The 18521-nt window shown below is 34.4% G+C and overlaps 1 protein-coding gene and 1 long non-coding RNA gene across 2 annotated transcripts; both read right to left on the bottom strand.

Moving 5' to 3' along the window:
- Positions 1-161: 161 nt before the first annotated feature.
- LOC117982296 (uncharacterized) lies at positions 162-5276 on the bottom strand. The gene is made up of 4 exons (XM_034968634.2): positions 5134-5276; positions 4733-4816; positions 2137-2233; positions 162-1833 (listed from the first exon to the last, which is right to left on the bottom strand). The coding sequence occupies exons 1-4, from the start codon at positions 5155-5157 to the stop codon at positions 857-859; spliced, it is 1182 nt and encodes a 393-aa protein (XP_034824525.1). The 5' UTR covers positions 5158-5276; the 3' UTR covers positions 162-856.
- A 4865-nt stretch (positions 5277-10141) lies between these two features.
- On the bottom strand, positions 10142-16939 carry LOC117982333 (uncharacterized). Its single transcript, XR_004673490.2, has 3 exons — positions 16891-16939; positions 12575-12703; positions 10142-10215 (listed from the first exon to the last, which is right to left on the bottom strand). It is a non-coding gene; the product is annotated as an uncharacterized lncRNA (long non-coding RNA).
- Positions 16940-18521: the final 1582 nt, after the last annotated feature.

Here is an 18521-nt window from a genome sequence, read left to right as displayed (position 1 = left end):
CTTAGGTTACCATGTTGAAATAGCTTATGAATGTAGAGCGGAAACAAGTAGGTACTCTTGCAATGGTTTCTACAAGCAATGTGATCGACATGATATATGGCTCAAAACAAACTTGTGACTTTGACAAAACAAATAAATCAAGTCAGCAAGTTATAAATAATTCGAAATTAAGATCATTAGAAACATTTTTTTTTATTTTGAAAAATGTAGTAACTTTTATAAATAATAACAAATAACAAATTAGCAAAAAGAAATATAAATAAAATCTAACAAAAAGAGAAAGTTAAAAAATAACCCGACGTCAATCAAAATAATTTATACGATACGATTATACGATAGGACGTGAAATATAGAAGATTACAAATATGCATTACGTTTCACATAAACTAAAAACCAAGATAGCCACCACAAATCTAAAGATGCAACATTGCATTTATGTTGTAAAAAAGGAAAAATATTGTAAGATACAATAATTTTAACATAGTACTTTTATTAACTAAGAGCTCTCTCTTTATTAGTATTCCTACTTATTTACATCCTAAATGCAAAATATGCGAACTTGAAGTTACACGAATCTCATAAAAAACTAAATGCGTATTTCGAAGAAACTAAATGCATATTTTAGTTGACCTGCTATTCACGTCTTATCATACTACTTATATCTAAATTATATTGATTGACGCGGGGCTTTTTTATGAAAGGGCATTTCATCCTTTGACTCAAGTAAATCACAGTCTTCAATCAGTAAATTCCTCAAATTACAGTAAAAGTTATTATAATAAATCTTAACTTGTAAAAAAACAATAATTAAATAATGCCAGTCTTTACAATATCTATTCTAGTTTGTATTTACATCTTAAATATCAAATATATCTAAAATATTTAATATAGGCTTTTTTTTCTTTACGACTTTACGTATTACTTCTGTACGAGTACCTCTTGGTGGTTTGTTGTAGCGCTCATCTTCATAAGTTTCATCAAATTCTTCATCAGAGTCTGGATGATATGGCTCTATAACCCGAGGGGGTTTTTTAAGCTTCTTTTTGGGGACTAAAACATAATCATCTAAATCATCTGACTCGTAAAGTTCTTGGTTTTTGGGGGGCTTATGTTTTTTCTTAGGTCTTGGAGGTAAATAATCGGAATAAGAATCTTCTGAATGAGGAATATCCGACAATCCTGGGTAACTATTTTTCATTGATGGCCAACCATTTGATTCTTCAGGCTTATAGGGCTTGTATCGGTCATTTTGCTTATACATGTGAATTAGTTTTTCCATTTCAACGTTAGACGCATCACTTACATATTTATCGTAATCATTATTATACGAATCAGATGTTAAAGATGGGTACTTTTGCTTTCGAAAATCTAAGTCACCTCCATTGTAATGTTTGTATTTCTGTTTTTTACTTTTATTATTGCAATTAGGATCAAAACTAACTCCAACATGGCTATGCCCACTGGCCTCAGCATTAAGATCATCTCGATTATGTTCAATATTAAAACTATGCGTATATTCACTAGGTTCCATATCTATTGGATATTTTGGTCGTTTCGATAATGAGTAATCCTTGAATGACTCGTATGATTCATATGGATGTCTTTGTCGTTTCCTGTCGATCGATTTATAAGAACTTTCAAAATCAGCATCTTCTGAAAAGTCATAGTTTCTATCATAGTCTCTTAGTGCTTTCTCTTCCATTACATCTTCTTCATCCATCGGTCGAGCTTGTAAATCATCTCTATTGACTGTTGCGGCAAATCCAGTATTCGGACCAGCAGAGTACTCTACAGATCGCATAGAACCATCTGGTTCTATAACACTGTAATGACCTGTAATAGTTACAAAATTCTTATTATTTTTGAGATATCGATAAAACTACTATAACCGCTGTTATAGTCATCAACCAATAAACATCCACTGCTGAACAGATATTTCTTGTAAGGGCTTCCACATACCTTCTTCACCAAGAGGCAAAGAAGGTGTGCGGAAAGCCTCTATTCTCTATGATTCATTTGACCAGTGTTTCGTCCACAGAGAATTCAACCTAGGTGGTGGTCAGTGGTTTCGTCATACCAGCACAGAAATAAGTAAGTACTAACAATTTAATCATTAAAAAATATTTTATTCTTTACCTTTTACGGTGTCACCTTTTTTAGCTTCCCAAACTGTCTTAATGTCACCGGTGTGGCTATCAGATACTCCGTAGCCATATGAATAATTTGGATTTTCCTGAAATGATTTTAAAATAGTTATTATTGCTGGGTGTCATATACATTCGTTAATTTCTATGCGCCCCCCAATTAAGTTGATGTTCTGCATTGGAAAAACCAAGTGAGGAATGTATGAAATGATAGCTCGCGTGCATTGACTCCGTATTTTACTCATTGTGACAATTGGTTGCATGTCTGCTGTTTATACTTTAGCATTCAGAATAATCAATGAAGTTTTTAATAGTTTCCATAAAGTTGGAATGCAACTTGTGTAATCAACTCGAAAAGACGTGAGAGAACAGATGTCAGATCGTCTATCTAATAGCATACTTTCATCGCTTCACTTTCGTTTACGATACGCTTCTTGAATACATACTTGCACTTTTTTACAAGCTACTAAATTTTATGTGCCTATTTTATTGCTTGCATGACATTGATGAATTAACCAGTTAAAACTTTCATGATAATTAATTGAGAGTCAGTACGCATCAATTAGGTATTTATTAGAAGTCCAAATGAGTCACGATTCAAGGCAGCATTGAAATAAAAACGCGAAAAAATACGCGTTGAATGAAAAACATCTTTTAAATGAACCAAATTAAAAGTCTGTGATGTAACAGGTCGTTTGGTATTATGTTTGTAAACAGAAGCAGTAAATGCCACTCGCTCGCAACTATCTTCTCAAGTTCAAGATGAGCGAGTAGTGTACGCTCGCGCTTCACATCAATGTCAATGACTGATCGTTCACTTTCAATTGCTTCCGTGTGTGTTCGTTTTGTATTTAATAGTCAGGAATTTATTTGTTATAATGTAGTCTGATTCCTGTTTAAAAACTGAATAATTAGCAATAGTTCATTATCGTGCATAAACAAATCTTTATACTTAGTATTTACTCTACTCAATATTTTATTTTATCATATTAAATATTCGTTTGTTTTCCTTTGATAATAATTCAAAATACAGTAAACACTCAGCCTCTCAGTTACTGCACACAATGTTTGAGTATTTCATATTTTGATTTCTATTATTATAAGTATTTTTTTCAACTTCCAATAAAAGACGTTAAGATGAAACTAACAAAAAATTCTTTTATACATTAAAACTAGCTTATGCTCGCGACTTCGTCCGCGTAGACTACACAAATTTCAAACCCCTATTTCACCCCCTTAGGGGTTGAATTTTCGAAAATCCTTTCTTAGCGGATGCCTACGTCATAATAGCTATCTAATTTATCTATCTGCATGCCAAATTTCAGCCCGATCCGTCCAGTAGTTTGAGCTGTGCGTTGATAGATCAGTCAGTCAGTCAGTCAGTCACTTTTTCTTTTTATATATATTTAGATTTAGTTTTGCATGATTGCTTAGTACCTACACTTTTACATTACTTAAATGTATTTAAACTGTATTTAAGTAAGTCAAGGATTTGTTATGTCAATAATGACTTACAGCTGACATTGCGCATTTTTAACGGCCGGTTAACATGTTATAGAAAATTTCCATACAATTTATCCGAACTTTCATTTCGTAACTTTGATCATGAAAAGAGATTATTATATTTGTTTATCATAATATTACGCATATTTCAATCAAAATTGTACAATTTACGAGTATTAAGAACCTATGCACTTTTCATAATTTAATAATTGAACTATTTTGAATTCCTTAGTCTGACTCTACCTGCATGTCCAGCAAGTATTGCGTCTTTGTGTAGAATTAGTTTTGTATGCAGTTGCTGTCCAAAAATTAAAATATATTCACAAGTTCGCAGATGAAGTCACTCTAGTGAATTCAGTGGGCATATTATGTTATGTAAATTACCTTAATGGCATAAAAGCTTAGAAAAGATTTATTCAAGTTAGTTGACGAAACACTTGTTATGTTCCAAGTACGCAAATATCGAAAGTGAAACAGTGTCGACATGTAATGGTCCTGTATTGACTTCGCTCCACATTTCCCCATAATCTCAAAACCCGTTTTAAGTAGGTAAAAGTACACCAAATGAACCAGTTTCCATTAATATTGTATGTGACATAATAAGCCAATTTACTGGTTCAGATTATATTATTTTATTTCAAATTCATGATTGTGATCATTATAGTAATCAGAACACGTTAATTGCGTATAAAAATAATATCATGTTTTATTTATATTTTATAATTAAATTCTGATAAATTTATAAACTCTTATATCAACCCTTGAAATGGATACCTACAATTATATTAACTACTCAGACAATTTAGTGCCAATTAAGACAGGCATGATGCCTTATAGACAAATACCCTAAATGTACTAAGTTTTGTGGTGCTCTAAATTCAGCCGTACAACGATATACAAATCAATTATTTTTTCTATACCTTAAACTTAAACCCATTTCATTTAAGGACTTTCTTAAAATTATCAAAATTCTAAATTTTAAGTTTTAACTGTGTGGCTGTATTATTTCGTTATCCATTTTAATTATTAAGTTAATATTTTATTGGATATGTTTTATTTCAATGGATATGTGGGCGTGTACTCACTTCATTAGGGTGCAGATATCCTGTAGGCTTGTCAATAAAGTGGTCTTCTTGCCCGTTTGAAAGTAAAACTTTCACTATAATTACCTGAAAGGAAAAGTTAGCGTCATTTATTGTAGTTTAATTACTTAATAAAGGTACTTAAATTTCAGTACGACTGCAAACAATTAGTAACTTAACTTTTTATTAGTTTTATGGAGATTGCTTTTGGATGAACACAAAATAATCATGATAATATTAATAAAACTTCGGGAACCTAGATCCTTTACGAAGGGATAAAATTGAGTTTACAAAAAACAAATGACTGATTAAATTAGAATTTCAGGAAATTAAAGTTTTAAAGTAGGTAAGTAAATAAATGATAAATCACTCTGTACCTACTAAAAATAATAAAATAAACTCACCAACACAGTTAGTAATTTAGCCATAATCACAAATCCACTACGCGGTCAAAAGCACTGTTGAGTTTGACGTCATTCACTAATTTCTATACTTTTTATTTCTCAACAAAAACTAGTATCAATCTGTCCATATCCAAGGTTGAAGCTACGCGAAGACGGCATGCAATGTTCATCACTTACCTATTTATAAACGCACACTATCATACCGGTGATATGCGTATGCGCAGACGCACACTTAATAAATGCTGTCATTTACCTAGGATTAGGGAAGCCATATAATCATATTTTGAAAGAACAAAGATTTTTCCATTCAAATATTTTTTTGATTTGAGTCGCTATGTGTAATTTCTTCTTTATAATAGTGACACTCCATGGATGCCCCCTGTTGGATTTCATCATCATCCACTGCTGAACATCATAGGCCTTACCTAGTGAGCGACACCACACCTTGTGCTCAGCTTTCCTCATCCAGCTGCTTTTTTGCCACCTTTTTATATTATCGTCAGTCCATTTTCTAGGACTTTTTGGTTCCAGTCAACGGCCATCGCCCTTATGACAGGCATGACCTGCCCACTGCCACTTCAGTTTGCTGATGGGACTGTTGGATATGATTAGGTATTTTGGAAGGACTTCCACAATAATGTTCCTGTGTAGCTCGTGTCCAGAAACTCTCTGCGACTCTTTTGATATTATGTCTACCTGTCGTTTGATTTTCGGCAGCTGATTTTCAGGATTTCAGGAAAATTCCAATTTCGATTCTGAATTTTTTTTCATTGATAGATAGCTACATAGGCTATAAGTCATGTGTATATTATGTATCGCGGATGAAACCGCAGGCAAGTACGAGTCCATCCAAGTGCTCATAGTTTCTGTTCATCCAACATAAACAAGGGTTTATGATGGATGGACAGAAACTAAATGCAGGAGATAATTTGTCTTATCCAAGTATTTAACTGCCTAAATAATTTATTTTAGTTAGGTACATCTTTAAAGACAAAAGTATCAATAGTTCGCGACAGGCCGAGATGGCAATCGAGGTGGGGACGCGTCGCACACCCGCCTTATACCCCGATTGCCATCCTGATCTGTTGCGTATTACAGGTACTCATATAGCCTTAAAACAGTTTACAATATATCCAGTTTCAAAGCATAGCTCCTGTTAAAGTGTGCTGAGTGATGAAAAAATTCTTCTAAAATGGATGTTTTACGTCTTACGTTTTCTTCTATTTTTGACTTTTATTCTTGTTTTAACCAAAAATTTATTGAAAAAAGAATGTCCATAAATTCGCCAAAATCTTGCAACCCTAGTTCGGATGCGCATGCGTTAATTACGCGGACTATTATTTAGAGCCGTGCTTACAATAGGCAGTTGCACCCCGGACGAAGATTAGACTGAATTTCCTTAAATCTTAAATGCGATAAGTACAATTATCTAGTATGATTTAAATCTTTATGTTAGTGCATTATTAAAGAACTTTTTAAATGTATGAACGCAATAATAATAATTAGTTTAACAGTGAGTTTATTTAATGAAATACTGATCAGAAATACAAAAACTTGCTCTGTACTGTACTGTCACTAAGTAGGTATATAATATTATGGTCTTGTATAAATTAGTTCTACGGGTTTTCCGCAATATGCCGAGGTAGGATTTTATTTTTCTGGTCAGGCTCTACCTACTAAACTATAATTTTATACTCTTACAATCTGTACAAATAGAAAGAAAAATTGACTGATATTTTTTTCTCCAGGTGGGAGATACTGAAATGGACATACTTAACAATAAACGCTGGAAATGGTATGCAAAATGACCATTTTTTGTGCCCATTCGAAGCGCCCCACCGAGCGGGAATTAGTGTTGACAATATGTTGATAGATGCACAGTTTTCGTAAAATAGTGATAGATGTCTTATCACTAACATTTAGTTCCGAGTACGCTCACATGACGCTTATTGCAGCTAAAAGTGCCAAAATGGCTAAAATCAAGTTGCTTTGAAATCAAGTCAGCAATCGATTATTTATAGCGGTAACAATGTGGCATGCTGTTAATGAAAAAAAATGCACTTTAGCGGAATGCAGCAATCTATTAATGACGAGACAACATCGGAGGATTCTTGCTAAATTTTAAATTATTCTATCATAGGGCCCTGTAGCATGCCGCAATGTCGCACTATGTTGCTCTGTCTATACTAATATTAAAAAGAAGTTTGTAAGTTTGTTTGTAGGAAGTAATCTCTGACTCTACTGAACTGATTTTTGAAAATTCTTTGCACTAGTAGAAAGCTACATTATTCCTGAGTGGTATAGGCTATATTTTATTTTCAAAAAATTAGAGATCCCAGCGAAATTTGTAATAAGCTACGTACGAAGCCGGGGCGGGCCGCTAGTATAAAATAAAGCTCTAATAAAATCAGTTTGCAGCTGCTATGGTTTAAGTAACAAGTATAACCTCGAATAAAATTTTAGTATCAATTACCGTAAATGTACGTGTTGATATTTCTAAACGCGAACCATGTAGATCGACGAAAGTGAATGCGATTAATGTTATGCATGCTCAGATTAGCATACCATTTATTATTACTACCGACCATTGAGATAGGTGGGCAATAAAATTCTTGAAACTATTATTAAATCTTCTCATGAAAATTTTACTTTTTACATGTTTATAGGAGCAATGGCCGGTGGAGCCGGAAAATTCTAGAGTGGAGACTGTGAACAAGTGGACCTAGTGTGGAGCACCCTCCAGCAAGTGGATCTACGATATACAGAGGGTGGTGGGAAGTGGCTGGATAGGAAGGCTGAGGACCGAACATGTTGGCGTTTTTTGGGATAGGCAAATTGAAATGATGAATCTTTTGTATAAGTAAAATAGCAAATAAGTCATAATGTCAAAAGAGTTTGTACGAAAGGACAAAACCAACGACATATAGGTTCCTACTAGAAAGTTTATTTGTTTTGCTGAGCCAGCCTTCTCATTTAAACTTATTTTCGTTTGATTTTCTAGAATAAATAGGGGCTTTCCTGGGATGGAAGATATCTCTGTACCAAATTTTCTCAAAATCGCTTTAACGGATGGGCCGTAATAGGCTAGCAGACAGACAAACACACTTTCGCATTTATAATATTACAAGCCGATGCCGGCAGATGTTTTTGAAAATCCCGTGGGAACTTTACATTTTCCAGGACAGAAATTAGCCTATCCGTCTCCGGGATGCAAGGTATCTCAGTACCCGTAAAAACATTGAAACGCATGATTCTCTATTTTCTCTTAATTCCGTGGGATCTGGATCGATATTATTCATTGTTCTAAGAATGTGGCGTTATTTTGGTGGTTCAATGTACTACCTGTACTATTTAGAGTTTAAAATATCTCTCAACATTAACAATATCTGTCTTGAGAAAGGACCCCGGATGGGTTCGAAACTAGTCGGGCTAACGTCGACTAAATACGTGAATATACTTTTGAGAGATATTTTATATACCTGTACTACCTATAATCACAACTGTCATCCGTTGAACATTACCAAAGCCATTCATATCTACATAATTATAGTGATAGACTATGTTAAATTTATTAAGTGGGTAGGTATACTTCTATTAGCTATATCAACCAATCCATTATGTTTCATGCTCGAGCTCTTCGCATAACGATGATGTATTAGGTGAGGAAGGAGTTTCCTTCTTCGTTTCCTTTTTATAGAATATATTATTATTAATAATATTTCCAAGCCTAATTGATATAAGTATTTAACATAATGGCACTAGGTATTGCCATTATCTGGTATTACTGACGCTACACTCTAGTCCCCGGGTCCCAGGGAAAAAAGTTAGTAGTAAGTAGCGCTCTCTCTCTGTTACGGGATCCCATACAAATGTGACAGCCAAAAATCTCAGTTGGCGTTAATCATTTTGAGGCACCAACCCATCACAAACATGTTTTAAAAAATCATTCGAAATTTAGAAAAAAAAACCATTGAAATTCAATTCTTTTGTGATTGGTTGGTGTCTCAAAATAGTTAATGCCCACTGAGATTTCGTGGCTCTGTCATTTGTATGAGGAGCGCTATACTAACTTCTTTAATCGTGGATAGAGTATAGTAGGTAGAGTAGGTAAGTGATTAATTATTAATAATTTGTTAATAATTTGTTAAAAAAATCAAATATCAGAACGTAAAGAATCAAAAATATCTGAAAATAGAGGAATTTGAGTAGATACCTATACCTAGCTGTGAATTCGGATAAAATTATTAACTAGTACCTAAGCACTAAACTTATAACGAAAATGTTTATTTCGTCTTCAATTACGAAAATAATAAATTAATTATTCACAAGTCTATAAACATGTTAACTAATATAGGTCAACACTACATAATACAACTTCATACTGTTTTGAGTTTTCATTTTGAAATATTATTTACACCCTCGCGCAATATCACAGCTTCATTGCCTCCTCCTGCCATCTGTTTGTAGGTGTTGGAACTTTTTATGTGCAGCGCTGTCTAGTGGTATCCGTAATAACTAGTGTGGTAGTTATTGTTATAAACTTGTTGGGTGGTTACGCGTGGCCTACTCGCTGACAAACCGCAAATTGAACCATGGTGCTTGTCAGCTGTGTACCCACTATGCGCGTGAGTGCCGTCAGGGTCCGCAACCGAGTAGGCACCTGTAAAGAATAGAGCTGTTATAAAAACTAATTTCTTTTACAGATAATGGTGCTAAGGTCGAGTTGATCAAACGTAACTAAAACTAAGAATGATAGTTAAGTTAGAATACACTGGGTGTGGCTGGGTGTTACCCTCCCCAAAGCCATTTGCAACCTGTCACGTACTATATACCTATGTATTACACAATAATTCTATCGAATCTCGTAAGTAGGGTAGGGGTATTAAGTTTACCTAATTAGATCTTGTACGTCTAAATATTTCATAAGTGGAATTGATAGGTGCCTATGCAAAAAAAAGCAAAACCAATAAGTATTTTGTTTACCTTTACTACATCTCCATACGCGCGTTTTCCCATTTGGTTTTAAAATCACCGGTTGTGGGGTCCTTAACCGAGTAGTCGTATGAGATACCTGGGGTACGCCTGAAAAATACAAGAAAGCGAACTTTGTCCTACAAAAATAAACTTATTACAAAGTCTCACAAAATATTGGATTCAGTGGTTGTTGTTATTTTGTCAATATAGTATATAGTATAGTACCATACTCTTAATCAAACTAATGCATATAATTTTCAAGGTATATGAAAATCTTTAATACCTACTACAAAAAAAAAAAAAACAAGAAAAACGAAAATGAGAATATGAGAAAAATGTTTGGCATACTCGTAGTACAAAAGACATCAACGGGGTGTACTCATGACGTAATAATCATACAAAAGACTTCAACGATCCTCACAGGGGAACCGTAGTTAGTGCGACGCAATAATAAATAAGCTTGCCTAGACGGTTCTGTTCACTCTTGCCTTAATGAATTAGATTGTACATGGCAGAAAAGAAGGAAACCGGCGGGTCGATTTCGTAAAACCTGCATCAATCATTAATAATGATTGACTGAAATTTCAGTCAACAATTGAGATTGACTGAAATTCAGTCAATCTCAATTGTTGTGATTGGCTAATTTGTCCTATTCTTGTTTCAACAAGCCTTGTAGCCAATAGTGAGCGAAGCGACAAACACCAATCAGAGGTGATTGCGTCGTGACATTGTATCCTGTCATTCTACCGTAATCGCGCAGCGGGAGGGCATCCACACTTTAGCGGTTCGTATTAGAAAACGTTGAGCAAAAACGTTTCGTGTGAGGGGATTGGATGTCGACCACCTAAGAATGCAAGTGTTCAGTGTTTCTCGCTGTTTTGTGGTAGAATGGTGAAGGAGGAAACCAGGTTGAAAAGTTCTTGAGCACTCTCTCCGAAATATATCCTGGATACGATAGACAGGCAACTTTGCGTTGATGTTCCAAACTTTGAGGCTTAGAATTCTAATCCACTGAGCTGAGTCTAATGCATCGAGTTGGTTCTTATGCAGAGCCATTCCAAATGTGATATTAATAAGCTGTTACTTACTTCAAGCAATATTAGTTTATTATAGTAGTCGCAGCGGAAAACTCTTGTAACTATACAAATGACATACGTACGTAATATTTGAGTTGTTTCGTAAACGGGACGTCACGGTGTCTTTACCATGGCTGCTTTTACGGCCATAGTTTGTTAGATTTGAATAATCAACCTAGTAATTTTATATTATTACCAATAAATAAAAACATTATAATGAATTTGCCTTACTAAGAAGGCACCTGACTCCTCACCTTTTTCTTGTTGATCTTCGTCTAGTGGCATATTCGAATGCAGATGACGAGGTACTGGGTTCGATCGAGCTAAAAAAATTTTTACAAAAAAAATAAAAACCGACTTCGTTACACAAACACTAAAAATTGAAAAATAATTTAATTTATTACCGAATATATTATGTATACAAGAGTTAATATAGTTCCATAATAATACTTTTTGGTTCCGGTGCCAATTAGCTTTAGCTGCGCGAATCGTCTAGACTTCATATTTTTATGGGACTCCACAATGGCACCTCATTGGCACCGACCCCAAAAAATATTATTATGGAACTATATTAACTCTTGTATACATAATATATTCGGTAATAAATTAAATTATTTTTCAATTTTTAGTGTTTGTGTAACGAAGTCGGTTTTTATTTTTTTTGTAAAAAATTTTTATTTCACAATTTTTAGTGGCCCCATGGAATTATGCTATGACTGGTTAAAAGTCTACTGTTTACTAAGCTATTATACTGATCGCGAGCAATTTACTCTTATCCGTTGAGGAGTTCCAGTATCTATCTTCGAAGATATTCATCAGATCTTCACCAAATTGAAATGGGACCAACTTTGAAGTATACCCTTTCAAACAAAAAAATAATTTTCAAAATCGGTCTAGGCGTTTTCGAGTTATCGGGGAACATACATAAAAATAAAAAAAAAAAAAAAAAAAAAAAAAAAAAAAAAGATTCCGACGAATTGAGAACCTCCTCCTTTTTTTGAAGTCGGTTAAAAATAGTCTATTTTCTATGAATAGACGGATGTCTACAATATAGCCAACGGAGGAGAGAACTTATTTCTCTAGTCCGTGATAATAGCTATCTCCGTGCCAAAGGGGAATGCCGACATTTGGCCCAAAAGTGCCCAGCATATTATTAATATTGTGAAAAAGTGATAGTTTCACGGGTAAGATGTGTAAGTGACCTAAGGGCCAAATTTACTATGTGCACCTGGCATTCCCCTATCAGCCCGATCCGTCCAGTAGCTTGAGCTGTGCGTTGGTACATCAGTCAGTCAGTCAGCTCTTTGTTTTATAATTAAGTATATATACTCTTTGATACATATATAGACATATCAAATTACTGTCCAGTTTCCATATAAAAATATACTAACGTGATATTCACTATGGCCACCATAATCGCTGTACCCGCTATAGCCGGCGTATCCAGGATAGCTTCCGTAATTCGCGTAACTAATGTAGCCCGCCTTAGCCGCGACGCACATCACCGCCAACAAGCAAACCTGTAAAATAATTATTTTCCATTCATAAATGTGTCCATTAAGAGAAGTTTCCCTGGCCCGCTCCCCAGTGCTCTCCAAGGTCGAGATAGCAATCGGGGAGAAAACGCCCGCACACCCGCACAGCACCCGTGATAACCCAGTGCGGGCAGTGAGTAACCCAGTCCCCCCGCCTCATACCCCGATTGCCATTTCGACCTGTCGCGGACTATAGTTTGATTATATCATTAGAATAAAACTCGATGAAATTTTGTAAACACGTTCATTTTACATACTACAAAGTTTTGAGCCCGTATAACCTTGAAAGTGTACGTATTTATAGATATCTGACAAAAGTAAATGCTTAGGCATTAATTAGTTTGTAGAACATGTCTAAAAAATTTCATCGAGTTTTTCCAAATGAGAATGTTCAAATGAGAGCCAAACTACGTTTTTTATGGCGTGAGCAACGAATAAGATCTTATTCAATTCTTGTTGAAGTCATAGACCATAGTTAAAGATCTGGAGAGTGACAGGGGCTACTTTTTATTCCAGAAAATATAAGAGTTCCCACGGGATTTTTAAAAACTTAAATCCATGCGGATGAAGTCGCTGGTATCAGCTAGTATTCAATAAATAGAATGACTAATTGAAATACAGAAAAGCAAAAAAAACTCTTAAACGTATCAATTTTTTACCAAGGTTACATGATTCATGAGACATGACACAACAATGCATGTAACAAGTGTGTGACGACCTATCTTACATATTACTTTATCAAGAACAATAAAGCTTAAAACAAACGCAGGAAGCGTTTAATAAAATGATAAGTAAGTCTATAGTTTCCGGTAGTTTACGCTTCAATAGCGCTGATATCAGGTAAGTGTTACGACTTGTAAATTTTAAAAAAATTGTGCGCCTGACACATGTAGGTTAACTGTATACACTGCTAAATTAATCTGAAAAACAAACAGGTATAAATATTTGGAGTTTGCGTTTGACGAAAACCATGCTTAATAAAAAAGCAAGGACGAGGTTGGACGCCTGTTTGCCTAGAAGGTGATGTGCTTATTTACTCTAGCCTGGAGGTAAGTATTTAGGTTGAAAGGGCAATTCCGTATTTACGATTTGTATCAGAAACTTTAAAGCAAAAACGTTTCATTGCGAGTATGATTGGATGCCGACCGTGGATAAAAACGTATGGCAAACAACGCTGTTCGGTAGTAGGATGGTGAAGACAGGAACAAGATTGTGAAGTTCCTGAGCACTGAGTTCCAGAGTGTATCCAATAAAAAGCGATAAACTTGGCGACATTGCGTCGGTTCTACTATGCTGAGCAATTTCACCTGCGTAAGAGATTGATCGTCAATTCTTCGGGCATCGCAATCTATCAAGTTGGCAGGTACCCACTTGACAAAGCTATCGCAAAGTAGCAGCAGTACGTCCAGTGCTCCATGCCAGACTGAACCTGAGCTTGATAAAGAGTGAGGTATTTTTGGCGTGAATTACCATTTCACCTTGTTCCAGGAGTGTGACTTTCAAGTTGTTCGTATAGTAGCTTAGTGGTTAGTAAGCCACAATTTTCTCACTTAAATGGTGACTAATTATTATTGGTTATATTTATATTTAAATAAATCTATAAAAGAGATGTTAACTGAGCGCCAAAACCATACATTTGCTTAAAATTTAGAGAATATCGTAGGTGTATTCTAAAAGTTGGTTTTCATCAGGTAATAAAGCAAATATAAAATACAGGTTCTGAAATAAGTTGTGTACAATTGCCCTAAAGTTTTCGTACAATACAATAAATAAATACTAATTAATTGCTTGTTAAAAAAGAACATTAACAGTATTCTGTTTAAGCAACTGTTGTTATATCACTACAATGTTAGGCTGTTTACATTTCTTTTTAAACTGTATATTTTTTGCCCTCGAATCTAGAGTAATGTTAGAAGTGTTTTGATTAAATTGATGGAATTTTTCCAGTTAAACGCGGATTTTCTAAACATATTGCATTTGTTCAAATGAAAAATATGATAAGGTTAGGTTAGGTATTTCAATGCATTAGAACGTGATATTATGTGGCAGAAGAATCGCATTATTATCCCAAGAACCGTTGTGTCATAAGCAAGAATAAGCCGCTTAGCAAGAGAGTGGAAGCTGGTGATCCGAAATAAATGAATGCTGAAAAACCAATCCAAATTTTGAATCCAACTCCCAAAATTAGTACTCCATCTGGCCCCATCTAGCTAAGCTAGTTGGTTTTGAACTAGATGAACAAGTACAACTCTAGACACCCATGCATATCCAAACTCGTAACATAAGTACAACGAAATCGCGTGAATATTTTCTTGCTCAAATAATGAAAAATGATATCTCTTAAATATTACGGTTAAGCCTGTTAGGTAATATTGAATTATCATTATGTTATGGCACTGAAACAAACGATGTAACAATGACTGACATAATTTCATTCCCTAATGAATGATTTACGTAATTCCTAATGTAGAGCGGCACCTAAATCAAAAGACGTAATGTTTATACGTTAATATAGTCGAATTAGTCAAAGTCAAATCATTTATTCAAATAGGTAAGGAACTGGTGATAATTAATTACGTGAACTTAAAACTAAAGTTACGAGGATTCCTTGAGAAGAGTCCACAACAAACTCAGACGGGTAATATATTTTATTATAAGTTGATTATATGTATAAGTAAGTTATATGTATAAGTTTTTTTTTTTCATTCAGATACAAGTTAGCCCTTGACTGCAATCTCACCTGATGGTAAGTGATGATGCAGTCTAAGATGATAAGGGATATGGCAGTTTTTATTAAACCCGTACCCGTACCCTAAATCGCTTGACGGCACGGCTTTGCCGGTAGGGTGGGTAACTAGCCACGGCCGAAGCCTCCCACCAGACCAGACCAGAAATTTAGAAATTATAAAATTCCAAACCCCTGCCAGGAGTCGAACCCGGGACCTCCTACTAATAAGACCACAGCGCTCACGACTGCGCCAGGGAGGTCGTCGAAATACATGATAATATGTAGTATATGTTGAATTTAATTAAGGAATAATTTAGGGTTAATTATTTAAGAAATTGTATGGGTAATTGTAATTCCTATTAGTCAAAGTGCCTGATTATTATCAAAGACTACTGAGTAGTACACATGTTGGTATCAGGTGCCAATAGTGATTTACTTCAAATTCAGCGGGTCTCAGTATACGACTATTTTCGTAATTCACCATTTCTTGAGATCGTGGTCTCATAAGGTACGACGTAAAAATACTTAACATGTTTAGCAACAATAATTCGAACAGGCAAAGTTAACCTGAAGAAAGAAAAGTTAAAGTATAAATTGGTTGTCTAATCATTTCCTGTCTGGTACTCAGAACGCATTTCCTGTTTTTAACAATGTGGGTTATCAAATCAGATTTTTTCTTCAATTAATCCAAATTACATTCTGAACTTTATTTTATGTTTTACCGCCACCAATACTTAATTTGCTTCATTTTAGTTTATAGTTCTATATAGTGACAAGTCCGTTACTATTACTGCTTCTGCACATACTTTTTTTGGAGCCTGACTCTTTTTTTTTTAATTCATGGCTTGTATTACTTAGTTAATGTCATAATCTGTTATGCCTATCTAATTAAAAAAAAAAAAACTTTGAGTGTTTCGAACACTACAGCAGTAATAGATGCAACCAAATTAATATGAAAAAAGATTAATATCCGGGATGAAATTGGATGAAAAGGATAGGTAGGTAAGCTCTATGTTAGATAGGTAAGAATATTTAAAAGAATTAAACTACTTATATTACTTAGATTTGTCTTATCGGCAAAATTTCTACATTTTCCATTCATTTATAAATTTTGAAATTTAAATTTTGATTGGTTTACAGGTACAGTAGGTGTGCAGTCCCCTAGGTCACTTCAAAGCCATTTTGCCAAACACAAATCTGCAAAAATTGTATTGTAGGTATCAAATCAAGACGTTTTCCCGAAATTTAATCTCCATACTAAACACTGATTCCATCTGATCCATACCGATTTACGCACAGTTTTCGATAACTTAATTATTATCAGTCGCATTATAAGCCTATTAAAAAATTGTATAAACCTAATTCGCAAAATATCAACCTAGTTATGGGCACTAAAGCAACCCTTTAGAAAGGCACACTATAAGTTGCTTGTAGGACGACTTACTTGAAGTCCACGCATTGTTATCACTAACTCACTTCAGCTCTGACAAGGGTAACTAACGTGCTTCTTCAGCCGCTACACACTATTTATAACAACCACGGTTGCACCACTTTAGCGCTCCACAGCGATCATCACTATGTATGTTCTACACTGTATACCTTCGGGAAATCGGTTATTTTGATAGTATTTACCCTATGATTTTTGGTTGACCACAAAGATAGAATCAAAAATTGATCTTCGTTAAAAGTAACAAGATAAATTTGAAAACTAAAACCCAACTACGATCATCTTAATAAACGCTGAATCGTTATAGTAAAATTAGGTTTCTGTCACTTAGTATTTTTAATAGTATAATACATATATTTATGAAATTAGTATGATTTCTTCTTTCATTTCATGTTCTACTCGATACAATAGCAAAAAACAAAATCCTCACTTTTTTGGATGTAACATCCGTCAGATCGATTTTCTTCGTATAAAACACATCGTCAATTGACACCTCATTTATCAAAATCGGCTCAGTAGCTTAGGCGCTACGGTGGAACACACGTAATATATCATACCCTTCCTTTTGGCTTTGCCGGTAGTCGGGTAAAAAGTATTTCATTCTTAATCCATACTATCACATTTGTACTAATAGCATGGATGTCCGTCTTCTGTCTGTTATGTTTTCACGGCAAGTATACGGCCCAAATAGATTTTTAGTTATATATAAATATTACTTTTATTTACTTAGATAAAATATCATCAAGATCATGAATTGTTATACAATACTGTAACAACAGTTATAAGATAGCGTTTCAATTTAGAATATTCATCTAGATATTAATTTAACAATCGAATAAATCAAACTAAGTAAAATTCTTCTTTTTTTTTTACGAAATCCTTACCATGAATACCACTTGGCAACGGGGTTAATATACGGAAAGGGCTAGAAACTGAATTTACGGCTCATTAGCCATTAATGTCAATCGAATTTGCATTATGAGACTATGATTCAAGATTCCAAAAAATCTCGTTAAGTATCATAACCATAAATCAGCCAAGGAAAGGAATAATAGACACGTAGGTATATTAAACCGTGGAGGTTATTTTGAAAATGAGCCTAATCTACCATTATAAGGTAATGTAACATAAGTAATGGTCCCCCCGCTTCCTAAAGCATTATCGTTCCGGATTTGATTTAGGATAGAGTCAAATTAGATTAGATAATGTGGCTAATTCCTTTGTACACAATCTCTAAACTAAACTAAAATATCACGTCTAAATCTATTGCTATCCCTTTCATAATGTTGCTTGCGGAAAAAGAAAGCACTAGACTTAGACCTGTTAATTTAGTTTAGTTTAGAGATTGTGTACTAGAGAATCGGCCCCATTCTGCTAGTAACCACCCTATAGGGATAATATTCAGGGGTAGATAAGAGCATGATAAACTTTCGCTTCCGTCATCGACCATTATGGCACTTAAAGAAGATCTTGAAGAACCTGAGAGATGAACATGACAGTTAACCGTTAAAAAACATCAAAAAAAAAAGGGAAATTGTAGGCAGAATAACAAAAGGTAACAGAAGAAAGGTAAAGGTTATTCAAGATCTTAGAAAAATCAAGTTGGTAAGTATTTAATGTGACTAATT

Source organism: Maniola hyperantus, chromosome 5, assembly GCF_902806685.2.
Source record: "Maniola hyperantus chromosome 5, iAphHyp1.2, whole genome shotgun sequence".
Lineage (NCBI taxonomy): Eukaryota > Metazoa > Arthropoda > Insecta > Lepidoptera > Nymphalidae > Maniola > Maniola hyperantus.
Note: the sequence above shows the minus strand (reverse complement) of the source record. Positions and strands in the feature narration are given on the sequence as shown.